The sequence below is a fragment of the Pseudorasbora parva genome, chromosome 1, assembly GCF_024679245.1.
Source record: "Pseudorasbora parva isolate DD20220531a chromosome 1, ASM2467924v1, whole genome shotgun sequence".
Lineage (NCBI taxonomy): Eukaryota > Metazoa > Chordata > Actinopteri > Cypriniformes > Gobionidae > Pseudorasbora > Pseudorasbora parva.
Window position 1 is genome coordinate 12,039,007 of NC_090172.1, and position 15,415 is coordinate 12,054,421.

General features: G+C 36.7%; 1 protein-coding gene across 2 annotated transcripts in view; it reads right to left on the minus strand.

Moving 5' to 3' along the window:
- Positions 1-15,415, minus strand: part of myom1b (myomesin 1b) — an 81,427-nt gene that overhangs the window by 23,940 nt on the left and 42,072 nt on the right. The window contains exons 19-30 of one of the 2 annotated variants that reach the window (XM_067423055.1): positions 14,091-14,513; positions 10,719-10,915; positions 10,509-10,635; positions 7,477-7,661; positions 5,308-5,422; positions 3,990-4,146; positions 2,500-2,606; positions 2,362-2,406; positions 1,170-1,306; positions 913-1,057; positions 750-809; positions 64-131 (exon numbers count right to left, since the gene is read on the minus strand). In XM_067423055.1, coding sequence (XP_067279156.1) covers positions 64-131; positions 750-809; positions 913-1,057; positions 1,170-1,306; positions 2,362-2,406; positions 2,500-2,606; positions 3,990-4,146; positions 5,308-5,422; positions 7,477-7,661; positions 10,509-10,635; positions 10,719-10,915; positions 14,091-14,513 — 1,766 coding nt within the window. The remainder of the gene's footprint in view (positions 1-63; positions 132-749; positions 810-912; positions 1,058-1,169; positions 1,307-2,361; positions 2,407-2,499; positions 2,607-3,989; positions 4,147-5,307; positions 5,423-7,476; positions 7,662-10,508; positions 10,636-10,718; positions 10,916-14,090; positions 14,514-15,415) is intronic. The other variant, XM_067423114.1, reaches the window with a different exon arrangement.

Consider the following 15,415-nt stretch of genomic DNA (forward strand, 5'->3'; position numbering starts at 1 on the left):
AAGAAACAGGCAGCACTACAGTTGAGTAGAATGTTTGTGTGTTTCATTAGAAAGAAAGCTCACCTTGCACTTCAGTCTTACACAGCACTCAGGGGTGACTTCATAACCAAGATACTCCACAAAGTGTGGACCTTAAAGTGTATAAACAGCAGTGAATAATGTAAAACACAGTGGGTGCACAATATCTGGAATGACATACTACCATACTATACCACTACTTGTACTTTTTACAATACAGTATGTACATTCTATGGATACATGGAATAACGTGTTTGTAGATCTTAAAGAGGCTGTTGTGGTGACCTTGATTTATTGCAATATCGAGGTGTTCAGTTTTATTTTAATTTAAAAAAATAAACTTGTGGTGGCTCTCCTCACAAATCAACTGTTTCTTGTTTTCACTGGCATGAAGTTCTGCATCTTTGAGCCTATATTCGGTGTGAGTAAAAGTGCTGTTAAAATCAAATACTCTAACCCCCAGTTTCACAGTCTGTGAAACTCGACCTAAGATTTTCATTTAGGTCATTTCATAAATACCTGTATTTATTTCTAAAATGATCACTAATCAGCACTTATGTAATAACAATGTATTATGTGAGACATTTAGCACATTGTTCACAGGCTTTTTTTTTTAATAACATTGCAGTACAGGGTTCCTACACATTTTCCATTTCAAAATTCTATACTTTTCCAGACTAAACTGCATAGAAACCCTGAGTGTATATACAGTAATGCAAATATACTCTTACCTTGCTTTCTATGCCATTCTTTTCTCTGGAACTCTGATTCCTTTTGTAACTGCTTGAACACTGAAGGAAATGAGATGCAGTCATTGATACACACTCTATAAATGAGATACATACTTACATACTGTATATGTGTGTGTATATATATAAAGTCTTTTAGATGTACCATCTCCAATTAGCACGAGACTGGACTGGTTAGTGGCTTTGCCATCTTGAAGCTGGAAGGTGAATGTTCCCTCGTCCTCTTTACCCAGAGACTCCATGAACATCTCAATAACGCCAGTATTTTTATCAAAGTTCATCTTGTATTTCTACAACATGCAAAAAACGTTTAATGCAGAAGCAAGTCAAATTGTTATTTTCTAATGAATTTTAAGGTGTGAGATTTCATGTACTGTGTGTCTGTTTCTGTATTGCTCTCACCTCTCCCTGGGAGATCATGTTGTCATTGAACACGTATTCAACTTTTCCATTGGCAGAGATTTTTTCAGCCTGCAACCAGAAGCGAACTCTACCCTTCTCCAGCAGCTCCACAGCCAGCTCTGTTTTCAGAGGGATGACTGGAGAAGAGGGAATAAGTGGATCATAGAAAGTGTTTTAACAGAACAATGAGAACAATAGAACAAAACATGAATTCACTCCTGAAAATGTTTAATTGTATTGGAGGCTTATGGTGTAATGGAAACCTTGATACTTGCGCTCTGTTTTGTATCAAAACGCAACGTCTTAACCAGGCATGATGCAATGGAATGACAAGCGATGCTCTTTCAAAAGTAACCAAACAAACACTTTGTCCTAACCAAAGAATAAGTGTCACCCAATGTGACATTTTATCACCTGAAAAATCATAGCTGTATTTAAAGATCATACTGTATGTTCTGATGAGCACTTCATGCAGCAATTTGCTTTCATAAAAGTACATTTTAATTTTAAACTAAAACGTAATGTCTGAAAACATTACATCACACATTATATCTGGTGTCTGAATAATTTTTGGTTTGACTGTATATTAGGGATGCATCATCAATACCACTTTTTGAAGAACGAGTCTGATACTTTTCTTTTTTATACTAGCCAATACAGAGTACCTTTATTTTCGTTGCATTTTTATTTATATTTTAAATATTGGGAAATTAAATATGAATCAAAAGAATATGAATCAACTGAGTTAGCTTAGCAAATACATATTTCCTTCAATTATGTTAATTCTGTTAAAATGAGCTAAAAATATACTTTTACTGTTCATATTACTGCTCTATCATATTTTATCTTTAATTTAATAGCACAGTGAATATTTATAGCTGCTCCAAAAGGGCTCAACCAGAAAAGAGAAGCGAGTGATTTTCTCTTTGTATGTCAAAGACAGCAGTAGGATGCTATCACTTTAAGAGCTGCACGTATCCAATATACTGTTTACGTTCACTTAAGACATAACCAACTATGTTTTACAAGGATACTTGCCTATACAGGCATTTTGACATAATTTTGTGTGAATTTGTCTGTTCAAGTGCAAGAAAACATGAAAGAGAATTAGTACCACCTTCACGCAGTATGTACAAAAATAATGTACAATGTACAAAATAAAACATTGATAGAGAACATATGAAGTACTCACTGGGGAATTTGTGGTCATGGCTGACCTTCAGGAGTTCTTTTAGAGCTGTTGGGAACAGAGCAGTAAAATTGTCACAATCAACAACAATGTTAACCTGGTATTTTAACATACAAAAATGAAAACGGGAGAAAAACTCACTTTCTTCAGAGAGAGTGTAGCTGGAAGAAGCTCCATCTGTGTGTGTCACGAAGCAAGAGTAGATGCCCAGGTCATCTTCTGAAGGTGTATTAAAGATGGCTTTGGACCTACAGATAAATATTAAAGAGTTACTACAAAATGATTCCATGATAATCTATTATTTGTTGTCATAGTCCTAGCAATGTGATGAAATAGTTTGTTACATTTAATAAATATCTTTCTTTAAACAGTCAAAGATTTATAAATATGATTGACCCGAAGGTACACAAGCTAGTTTGAAGTGAGTTCACCAAAAATAAAAATTCTGCCATTATTTACTGACCCTAATGCTGTTCCAAATGCAAAAAGATGAAATGTTCTACATTCATTTGATAAGCAATATTATTTGTGTATTAAAACATTCAATTATATACTTTTTTAAGCTTGAAAATTGTATTAGTTTTTTAATGGATGCGCAAAATTGTTTATTAAAAACATATTTATTCATGTTCAGAAATGTTACAATAGTTATGGATTAGAACAAGAGTAAGGTGAGTAAATGATGTGATAGCTGAGAGACATTACAAACGAGAAAATATCAGTGGAAAAGAAGGATTATGATCAGGCAAGCGCTTTCCAGCTCTGGAGAGACAGAAACAAGAAAGCCTGAAAACAAACGCTGATGTGTGGTTGTTTCTGCTCCATATGTAAGTAACACTGGTTTTGAGTGTGCTGCTGGCGACTAACAACAAACTTTTGCTTGTATATACTTGTGTACTGTATGTTCATTTTTTGTTCTTCTTTTCATTTCATTCAGCGAACATAAACAGAAGCTCAACCGAACCTGCTTGGTGTTGAAGAACAAATCTCTTTGGTTCTTGTGGAAGCTCAAACGCGCTGTGGAACATGAGAATAAACCTTGATGTTTTGCGCATGTCAAGCGAACATATTTGAGCTTCCATTTACTATAACTGATGTGTGAGTTGATGAAGGTTTATATGTCAGTAAAAGCCTAAATTCAATCTGTTCATTACATAAAGCGATCATGTCTGGACTAAACCGCTCAATTCATATGGATTTGCTTTACGATCTTGTTTATGAACTCAAAGTGGTAGTTGCATAGCTATCAATGGAGGGACAGAAAGCTCTCAGATTTCATCAAAAATATCTTTATTTGTGTTCTGAAGATGAACAAAAGTAGTACGGGTTTTGAACGACATGAGAGTGAGTAAATTAGAATTCAATAAAGTTGTCTACATTGCACAATGACTCTATGAGCTGGTGTGATAGAGCGGAGGCAGTGACCTATTAATGGATCTGCCTATAGTAAATAAAGCGTGCTTAGATTCAAGCTATTTTAAAGCATAAAGAAATTATTTTCACAAAAATGTTTATGCCATTGTGATTGTCAAAGATGACTTTTAAGGGATAAAATGATTGACTGCAAGGGCTCGGAAAAGAATTTGAATTTAATAAATCATTATTTAACTCATTAGCACATTAATACTTACTTGTTACCCTTGGTCTCCATGGTCATGCGTTCCGGTTCTGTCATTTCCATATAGTTCTTGGACCAGACAAATTTGGAGTCAGCAGTGAGGTTAGAGCACTCAAAATTCAGTGAAATGACGCCATCATCGTCAACGTTCACAACTATCTCTGCAGTACCTGAGACAAAGAAATAGTTTATTGGCTAACTAGTACTAGTCTGCTTATAGTGTGCAATAGAAACAAACTATGAATTAACACACAAAGAGTAATGCCTACTAAAGTGGGTCAAAAAAGCATTTAAATGGCATATATATTTATTTACCATACTAATACTGTGTTTGACCCCCTTTCACCTTCAGAATTGCCTTAATTCTACGTGGGATTCTAGGTTTATTCAAGGTGCTGAAAGCATTCTTTAGAAATTGGCCCATATTGATAGGACAGCTTTTTGCAGTTGATGGAGATTTGTGGGATGCACATCCAGGGCACGAAGCTCCTGTTCCACCACATCCCAAAGATGCTCTATTGGGTTGAGATCTGGTGACTGTGGGGGCCATTGTCATGTTCAAGAAACCAATTTGAAATTATTCGAGCTTTGTGACATGGTGCATTATCCTGCTAGAAGTAGCCATCAGACGATGGGTACATGGTGGTCATAAAGGGATGGACATGGTCAAAAACAGTGCTCATTACGGTAGGCCGTGGCATTTAAACAATACCTAATTGGCACTAAGAGGTTTAAAGTGTGCCAAGAAAACATCCCCCACACCATTACACCACCACCAGCAGCCTGCACAGTGGTAACAAGTCATGATGGATCCATGTTCTCATTCTGTTTACGCCAAATTCTGACTCTACCATCTGAATGTCTCAACAAAATTCGAGACTCATCAGACATTTTTCCAGTCTTCAACTGTTCAATTTTGGTGAGCTTGTGCAAATTGTAGTACAGTGGTAACAAGGCATGATGGGTCCATGTTCTCATAGCCTAGAAATCTAGACGCAGTAAATCTAATCTGCCACAAGTGTCATTTAGCAGCTCTCAATACACTTCTGAGCTGTAAAAACCAAACTCTGGTCAGGCCAATCACATCGTGTATAGAGTCGGTGGGCGGGGCTTAACATAATGACAGCAGAGTTGCGCTTGCGAACGGAATTCTGACTCTACCATCTGAATGTCTCAACAGAAATAGAGACTCATCAGACATTTTTCCAGTCTTCAACTGTCCAATTTTGGTGAGCTTGTGATTTCACATTGATTTCAAGCCGTAGCTATTGTGCAATACAATAAGATGGTATTTGAAAATGGTTTTCGTTTCATTTAGTCCAGTTTAGTACCTGGTTTAGTCACTGCCTCCACCTGTTCTGTAGGCTCTGATGCTTTTCCTACTCCAGCCTTGTTCTGAGCGCGTACACGGAAAACATACGACTCCCCCTCCTTTAGATCCTTGATCTAGAACAATGAAGATGAACAGCATTTACTACCAAAAACCTACCCTTGAGAAAAAAAGAAGTGTGCTTAATTGCATTGAATATGCACTTGTAGTGTACTTTAAACCTTAAAAGTAAATTAAAAAACTGTACTTGCTAATAATAAAAGTGTAAGAGAGTACAATTTTATGACTTTTTCTTGACACACTTTAGAACACTTTTAAAAAGTGCTGTTTGTCATAATGCCAAATTAAGTTTTAGTTTAATTAAAGTACAAACGTGTTTTAATAATCTTTTTTAAAGTACACTTATTTTGATGTATTGAACATACTAAAGCACATTTAAAGTACATAATTATAATTTTATCTGTAGTGCAATATATGAGATTACATTTAAAGTGAATATATTTTCAGTGTACTAAATTGCTTACTAAACATTCTTATTACAAATGTGTAATTACAAATATATGTACATACATGACATACTGTAAAATGAGTGAGAGACTTAAAGGGTTACTTCAGCGATTAGCATATGGCTTTGTATCAGTAGAAACCCTGGAGTATGATCAAATGATTGTGCTTCCCCCCTCATATCCCCCTGAGACAAGAGATTTATGCATTTTATTTCTGGAAAAATTCCTCCCATGACGCAAATATCGTCAATTTGCGCCATCGGAGGAATTGTTGGCCAGAGGTTAAAGACTACAGCCAGCAGAGGGAGCTATTTCCATGTTTTCAACTCTCGCGTGGGGGATGGGCGATAACACTTGCAGCGGCAGCCTCAGGCATTCATGTTTAAACTGTGCGGCCAGCAGAGCAAAGTAAGTCTTTCAACTTCTCAAACTAATTCCTATTAAAGTTAAGCTTTCAAAGGCATGAACTGAAACTTGCCAGACTGAACATGCGCTGTGAATCTATGCCGCAGACGCGTTTACCTCAGCTCTCATCACGAACTCATCCATGACTGTCAATGTGACTCCTGGAGCGTTTTGGGCTGTGACACTCCCTCAGCGGCTAAATCACATTATATTGAACAGACACGTTCAGTTTTTAATTGTAGTGTCTGTTCTCTAACTGAACTGATTTTATGAAAATGAATGCGGTCGTGGTGGGAAAGTGATCAGTGATTCAGTAATCCAGTAGCGGTGGCTTTGGGAGTGGCCTCGTAGGGCAGCGAAGCATTCGGGAATTGTTGTCTTTCATCCCCATGAGACAAAAATACATTTTCTGTCTTTTCTCAGTCTAGAAAGCACCAAATTAAAAAAAATAATTTCACATTTCTACTACATTAATGACCCAGTTTAAATACAGATTCATCTTCCCAGCGCTGAAGTACTCCAAGAATAAGTAAAAACATGCAGAATCCAACATGATGTTCCAATGTTAGTTAAATGGTTATTTGATGAATTTACGTAGCTTATGCGGAGTTATTTATCTTTAAGTCATTTATTAACATGATTAGCATATTCTGTCGTGATAATCTCACCCCCTTTGTTGCATGTTCCCGGGGGCAGGGTTTGTAAATGTCAGGGTTAGTGATGTCACAAACCCAGAAGAAAGCTTGTGTAGTGCTTACCAGCCATTGATTGTAGTCCTTAAAAAGCAATTTCTTTAAAAGAAAATATCTTTCTTTGCTTTGAACGTTGAGCGCCATAACTTTGGATATTGTTTATGCTCAAACAGCAACATTACACTCTAACTAAAGTTTAAAAAGTGAAATTCTAATCAACCACCCCTTTAAAGTATGCTAAAATGCACTTATTTTTCAAAAGGGTCAGACTCTTTCAAAACTGATCAGGGCAGGTTAACGTACCTGCCTGCTCACAGAACTAGCACTAGTACTAGTCTGCTTATAGTGTACAATAGAAAAAAATAATGAATTTACCAACAAAGTCCTACTTAAGCTACTTTAATTTGCATTTAATTTAATATAAAATGTTTCAACTATAATACATTTAATTTAATTTCGAATCACAATGAAGTGTCTGAAAACATTACATTCAGTTCATACTTAAGTATATTCAAGAATATTATTTCTGTTATAAGTGTTTTCACAATTAATAGTAATGGTACAAACCTTCATGAAGGTCTTGTCAGTGGCTTTCTCATTGACCCCTCTCCACATTTCAATGTCTGCTTCAGCCTCCTTGATGTCAATGTAGTATCCATTGACAAGATCTCGACCCTGGTAGACAGGTGGTTTCCAGAGCAAGACCAAAGAGTCTTTACGCACCTCCTGAACTTGGAGGTCATGGGGGGGTCCTGAAAAAAAGTTTTAGCATAGTTTAAAAGCATATCAGATGTGATGAATGAGAAAATGTTCTGTACTTTGTCATCCAAAACATGCTGTTCTGAATTCTGAAGGATGTGCTTTAGATCTACAGGTGTATTTTATTATATTGGAGTTATAATAGTCCCATTGGGAACTATATGTTCTAAAAAAAAGTATTTTGAGTTTTGTTTGGAATCTGTAGTATCTTTAAGTATTTAAATTATGGTTTTAATAAGATTCATTTAGAGTTTTATTTAGATTTTTGATTGAGGATTACAGATTATCAGTGTTTACTGTCCCCTTGTGAAAAAGAAGTGTGTTTAATTGTATTGAATGTGCACTTAAAGTCCTAATGAAATCAAAATCGATCTTATTTACTTTGTTAGCACATATTACAGTTCTTAGGGTGAACAATTAATCTGTGCAAGTTAATAAACAGAAAAAATTGTGTGCCGTGGTAATCTTTAATCAAAATCTGAAAAGTTACTTCCGGTCTGGAAACGGCGTTCCTTCTCAGATGATGTCAGTTTGACGCCTTGCGTTTTAAAATGCGTAACCACTCCCCTCTACCGTTCATCTGCTATGAGTGCGAAATGGAGAGGAGGAGCGCTGAGGTAAAAACCGTGCCCTCTGTTCAATATTCCGTTTCACTTGGAAATACATCACAGCACAGAAGAAAACTCACTCGCTACTTCCAGTTCAATAGGACTTAATCTTAAAATCTTAAAAGCATATTAAAAAAACTGTACTTGCAGATAATAGGAATGAAATAAAGGCCACTTAAGTGTACTTAAAGAGAGTACACTTTTAAAAAGTGCATTTTGTAAAAAAAAATCTAATAATATTTTACTGTTATTTTGACTTAAAGGGTCATGAAACCCCAAAACACTTTTTTTGAGATGTAAACAGATATGTATAGGCTGCACATCATTGAAAACACTAAGGGTACTCATTAATGGTATTCATATGTGAAAATAGTTATTTTTGCATTTTTCAGAGCGATTTCTGTCTTCCGGTTTGAAAAGCTTAGTCGGAGCAACGTCACAAATGCTGACGTCGGCACGGCCTTTTCGGCCCAAGTATGGGCTGCTGGGCACATGCTGACGTCGACCGCTCCGAGCGATTCTCGATATATATTCATGACATAAAGCTCATTCAGTCCAATCCCTGCGCTGTAGTATGCATACAAGATAATTTAGTTAATATGCATTGGACAGCCACTTCTGTCAGGCTCGTCTTCCATCATTATTGTAGAGATATGGTGGGGAAGTTTTGGAAGCAGCGTGCGGAAAAGTCACGGAGGAAAGCTAGGCGTTGTGCTGATACGAAGTAACGTAAGGGCGCCGAGCGAGCTGTAACCGGCGCCGTCTGTGGAAGCCTTTGCTACAAAGGCTCGGTAAAGTAACAGTCACCTGAGGAATCGCACGCCGAACCTGCAAGCGTTGACTATCTATGTCAGGAGTGCAAAATAACCAATCTGTAATCTGTAGGCTAATGAACAAAAGCCACATCCTCTCCGTTTTATTTGTGGTCACAGCCATGCACTAAACCGCATGTGCTCGGGCTCTTAGTGAAACAGTGTGCTGCATATTTGGACAAATATAGATTTAGCTGCCGAGTGATAGACAGCGCGGATCGTCACGGCAACCCAGCGCGCGTCGCTCTGCTTCAGATGCGCGGTCGAGACTATGAAGCCTCAAACCCCTTCGCTTTTACCCCGATCTAGAATTACACATCTCTGTCACATCGCATGTTGGGTGGTTCACGTTCTCTTATCACGTCGGCGCGTTGTTCATCTTGCCAAACAGCGTGCATATTTGGACAAATATAGTTTTATCACGTTTGCAAAATATTTCGTCATGCAGAATAACATTTATTTTCATTTCTCACTGAATTATGCTGGTTTGAACTTTGAAGAGCTGAATGATTTGCGATCTCTGCTGCACGCCTCTCATAGCTCTCTCATTCGCTGTACTCATCCCTCATTTAATCTCACTGTGGTAAACAATGCCAATGTGAACCAAGAACATGTCTCAGAACCGCTGTAACTGCTGCTGTTGGTATCGCTAATCTTAATGCACCTACTGACACTCCCCTATTTATGCAAACCATTCCCTCTTTCCACACAATACCATCCCACCTTTTCACAGTCGACCACTCCCCTTTTAACAAGCTTTTTCAAATCGAAGGTGTGAAAAAACACCGCTGCAGCAGGGGGGTTTCATGACCCTTTAAGTTGTACTGTAAAAGTATATTTATAAATCCTTGTTTTATTTATTTTTTTAATAAAAGAAGTACACTTGTTTTGATGTGTTGACTAACATAGGCTACTAAAGCGCATGTAGTACTTGATCCTAATTTTAAATGTAGTGTTATTCGATATTACATTTAAAGTTATTATATTACAAATATATTTATATAGACTTACATATTTCAACAGAAATTATATTAAAGTATATTATAATTGACTGTGAATTTTTGTCAGTGTATTGTGCAGTGCACTTAAACCATATTTCAAAAAAGAAAAAATAGAAGTAATAATTATAAAATTAAATCTAAATATATCCTACTTAAGCAGGTCCAAAAAGCACTCTAAAGTTCAGGTAAATATATCTAATATACATTTTAACTATAATGCCTAAGTTTCATTTAATTTCAATTAACATGCATTTAAGAGTTGGAAAACATTACATTCAGTGCATTTGCACACTTACATACTCTTTTTAAAAGTATGCTAAATTGTACTAATTGTACACAAGGGTCACCTTTATTGTGGTTGTGCATTACAGCTCTGATAAGACAAAATAAATGTGTTATTCAAAATAGTTTGTGCCTACCCGGCACAGCAATAGTCCACTCCTCACACTTGAATATCTCGCTGGGAAGAGATGGGATGCCCACACCAGCCATGTTGGCAGCACGTACCTGGAATTGGTACAGCATGTTTTCCTTCAGCTCTGAAACCTAGACAGAAAGAAAAGGAGATCTAAAATCGCCTAACTCATGGCCTATTATTTTACCCGTTAATACACAAATGTGCTACTTACTCTATATGCTCTCTCACTGACAGATTTAATGTTCGCCTCATGCCATTTTCCCGGGACCCCATTGATGACCTCACGGTAATCGACAAAGTAACCAGTGATGTCAGCACCACCGATGAAAGTGGGTTGTTTCCAGGCTAGTACCATCGCATCCCGCACACATTCCAACACACTGATGCCAAAGGGTGGAGCGGGTGAAGCTGGCATAACAAAATATTACAGTTAGAAGTAAAGCACTTTTATAGTATAAAGAAAACTAATGACATGAGCGTGTAACAGAGTGCGTGAAGCAAAATATCCAAAACTAGAACATATACAATATAGACGGGCCCTATGACATTGCAAGTCAATGAGTTGAGCCCAAGGAGTGTATCGTGTAGTAGGGAGGGTGTCCAACATATTGCCAGTTGTGGATGGTGGCATAAAACAAGCCAAACAATACCTCTGGATGCATTTGTGAGGATAGTGATGTTATTTAAGGGCTTAAAAAGGCTGTAGTGGAGAAGACTTACCATATATAAAAGTTCTCTGAGAAGACACCCCATTAGAAAAAAAACAGATTGAACCAGCAAGAAACCATTTTAAACTGGTTTTAGCTGGATTGGCCAATGGGGTTGACTGACCAGTCAATTGCTGCAGTCTTTCCTGCATGTTTATATTCTGTATAACCACAGCTTGACTACAAGACAACTGCAATATGCCAATTTTATGAAAAAGGTCTTATGTCCCCTTGTGAAAAAGAAGTGTGCTTAATTATATTAAAAGTGCACTTATAATGTGCTGTAAAAAAGCATATATATATATATATATATATATATATATATATATATATATATATATATATATACTGTAAAACTGTCCTTGCAGATAACATAATATTAATTAAATAAAAGGCCAATTAAGTGTACTTAAAGTGTACACTTTCCTGACTTTTTCTTAAGTCACTAAAGTACACTTTTAAAAGGTGTCATTTGTCATAATGTGAAAATGTATTTAAAATCATTGTTTTAATATTTTGTCATGCTTTAAAGTACACTTATTTTCCATGTGTTGTCTAATAATTGTTTACCATTTTAATTGCATTTTTATTATTCAATATTACATTTAAAGTTAATGTATTTTAAATGTACTTAATTGGAACTTCATCATTACAATATTTTTAAATACATAACATAAACATTTCAATAGAAATGACATGAAGTATGATTTAATTTACCATAAAAGCTTGTCAGTACATTCACTTCAAAGTAAATTTGAACTGCAATTTATTTTCTAGGGCTGTCAATCGGTTAAAATATTTAATCGCGATTAATCGCATATTGTCATGAGTTAACTTGTGATTAATCACAATTTAATCACACATTTTTATCAGTTCTAAAGGTACCTTGAATTAATATGTTTTTAAGTTTTTAATACTCTTAACATGGGCATGGACAAATATGCATTTTTATGCAAAGGTATGTTTATTATTAGTGAAAGCATACTCAGAGCATAAAGACTAGACATGTATCAAAGGTCACAGATGTTTTTCAAAGAACTAGTTCATGTATCTTAAGCCAAAGCTTTAAAATTCAAAATAAGCTGTGATTTCTCTCATTTAACGAATATAAATAAAGGGAGTTTTTACACTGGCAGTTTAGTTCAGAACAGGGCACAGTTCATATGAAAAATTGGTAATGTGAAAGCTGTCATTCGGACCTGCGAGCGCACGAGTACCACACCATACCTGGAGGAGGTCCATATTCCAAGAGTAGGAATATCGTGTGGCCCCTTTAAGAGCTGGGCGTTTCCCTATTGAACTGCCAGTATTTTGTTGCCGTGTGTGCCGTGTGTGCCAGATTTAGCCGCGATTCACACGAACAGTGTGAAGAACACCGACTCGGTGCTCTTGTTCAGAAAAGTAAACTGTGTACTCGTTTTAGCCGATTGTAACGTAGTTAGTTCAATAAAAACACATGTACTGTAAGTGGTAATGGTGTAAATGATTTACCTCGGACATGAGCAAGAGTGAGCTTCAGTGTATCGCGTTCAGACTGCAGAGAATGTGCTCGGTGAAAAAACACGCTTTTCTTTTCGTCTATGGCTGATCTCAATTTCTCCAACTACGGGCCATAGATCAAACAGAAAATGCGCGCTGCGTTAATAAAATGAGTGCCGTTAAAATTAATTTGTGTTAACGTGTTCATTTTGACATTTCATTTAGTATTTTCATTTATTTGCAATTAACATGACACTACATTCAGTTCACACTTAAAGCTGCAGTCTATACGTTTTGCCTCTTTGTCGCCATCTCTGTTTGAAACCTGCAATTGCAGTAATTTGCAAAAATATCATCTTTATGTGGGTTGTGCATCAGCACAGCTCCTCAGCACGGATAAATCTTTGAGGAGTATGTACGGCTTGCAGTAAGTCACTGCGCCGGTGTGGATACTGTACTTCGGAATCACAGATTCTACGTCTTAGAAGTATGACCAAAATAAGAAATTTCCCTACAGCAAGTAACATTTTTTGTCTGACCATCTGAGAAAAAATTATAAATTGTGCTACCAACAATGATTAAATCTAACATGATTGCTTAACTCACATCACATGATAAAATGCTATTATTATTGCTACACTTTGTTTAAAATTTTTAATGTTAACAACATCAGCATTGCGTGACTGTGTATTTAGTTTGTATTAGCTTACATGTATATTTGTCAATTTCTGTAGAGTCTAACATGTCTAATCTTTTGCTTTTGTGTACGGGTGAATCTCCAGTCGTTACTGATGATTGTCATATGGAACTTACAATCCGCTATCAAAATGATACATTTAATTATTCCAGCTGCTGTGAGAAAAGGCTATAAATGATCCGCCACCTGCATCAACCTTACATGCAATAGCCAACTAGCCGGACAATTACTTTATGTATACAGATGTGACGTAATGACGCAAAGACATGCTCGAATTTCCAGCCGAAATCTACCAAAACCACTCAAATTATAACACATTTTTATAAGGTAAGGAGATAGTTATGAATATTGGCTGTTAATGTACTTGCTCAAAAAAGCTACAAACTACAGCTTTAAGCATATTATTGTAAGTATATTATTTCAAAATAAGTGCTCTTTTATATGCTAAACTATACTTCTTTCACAAGGGTCAATATGACAAATTTAAAATAAGCACATAAATGATTAATTAGTAAACTTTATAAATTAAATAAACTAAATAAGTGTTTAAAAAAAATAAAGATGCAAAATGCAAATAAATGAATTTAAAATAAATGAAAAAACAACAACAAAAGGAAAGGTGAAAATGGAGACAGGCCAACACTGAGGAGGGATGCTGATGGACGACGTCCCAAAGAGTTGGCTTTCTCTCTCTTCTCACCTGAGCCTCTTCGTCCTCTCTCTCGTTCTCCTGCTTTCTCTTGTTCCGTAGGAGAGTTTACTGAGGACTTACGATTTTCTGGCAATTCTGTTGCCGACTCCTTTCGGATGTGGTTTGGCATTGACAATTCATTGCTAGAGTTTGCAACCTGTTTAGAAGTTTCGGTATCCTGCCCACGAGCAGGTTCTGGTGCCCCCTGACTCTTGCCCTGGTTACCTTCGTTTAATGCAACTGGATGCCCCTGGTGGCCAGTGTTTTGACCCCCTCCCTCAACCCTTGCACTAACATTAGCTAGACATGTTAGAGGCGTGTCAGCAGGGGAGTGAGGCGCCACATGCCTGCCCACTCCACAAGTGCTGTGCTGGGTTAGTCCGACCCCATTACCCCCTGACTCCAGACACACACCATGAAGAATACTGCCCCCTAAAGGAGTTAGCAGAGAAAACAGCAAGAGAAAGCAAACATAAATGAACTTCAAACACTCAAATCACATTCAAAATGCTTCACATTTATTTCCTTTAATTTAACTATTTAAGTTCAGTAGAAAACTTAAGCAGAAATATGTTTGCATGCAAGGGAATATCAACTTGAGGCGATGAAAACAAGCAACAAGAGCTGATGAATACATGAGCAAGCATTTATAATACATGAACAAGAAGAAAAGAAAAGAAAGCCTCGAAAGATAATTTGGGTGACATGATGCAGTTATTTAGTGTTTAGTTATGTGGTTTGTTTTATGCATTTTTATGTAACAGAGGGGTTTGTGCTGACTTTGTGCTGAACCTATGTAAAAAAGACACAACATTACACTAGTGACTAGTCTAACATCAAGGCACAAGAAACTCAATGAAAGACAAGATGCTACAAACTATGATTGTACATTTATATATATAAAATGTTATTGTAAATTCATATATAATACATACTGTTGTTCTGTCCATGTACAGTGCTGCTTAAAAGTTTACACAACCCTTACAGTATCTGTGAATAATTGTAGTGGAGAGCACATTCCAGGGCCCAGTTTATGGCCGGGCCCCACTCTGCCCATAACAGTGGACAAAGGTTTGCAACATTCTGATTGGATCTTGGTGAACTAACACAATCAAACTGTCCAATGCCATCAGATAAAGGTGGTAGGACAACAGCCAGACATCTCTTAGAAGGCAATAAGGAGACATCTGTTACTAAGCCCAGGAAGGACAGGGCTTCTCATTGGTCTCATTGGGCAGTTTCTGCCCTTCATCCATCTAGAAACTGATCCGTAAAGTCCTAGTCTTTGACTGCCATACAAATTCCTCAGGACTGTAATGATCCATCCAAAATTC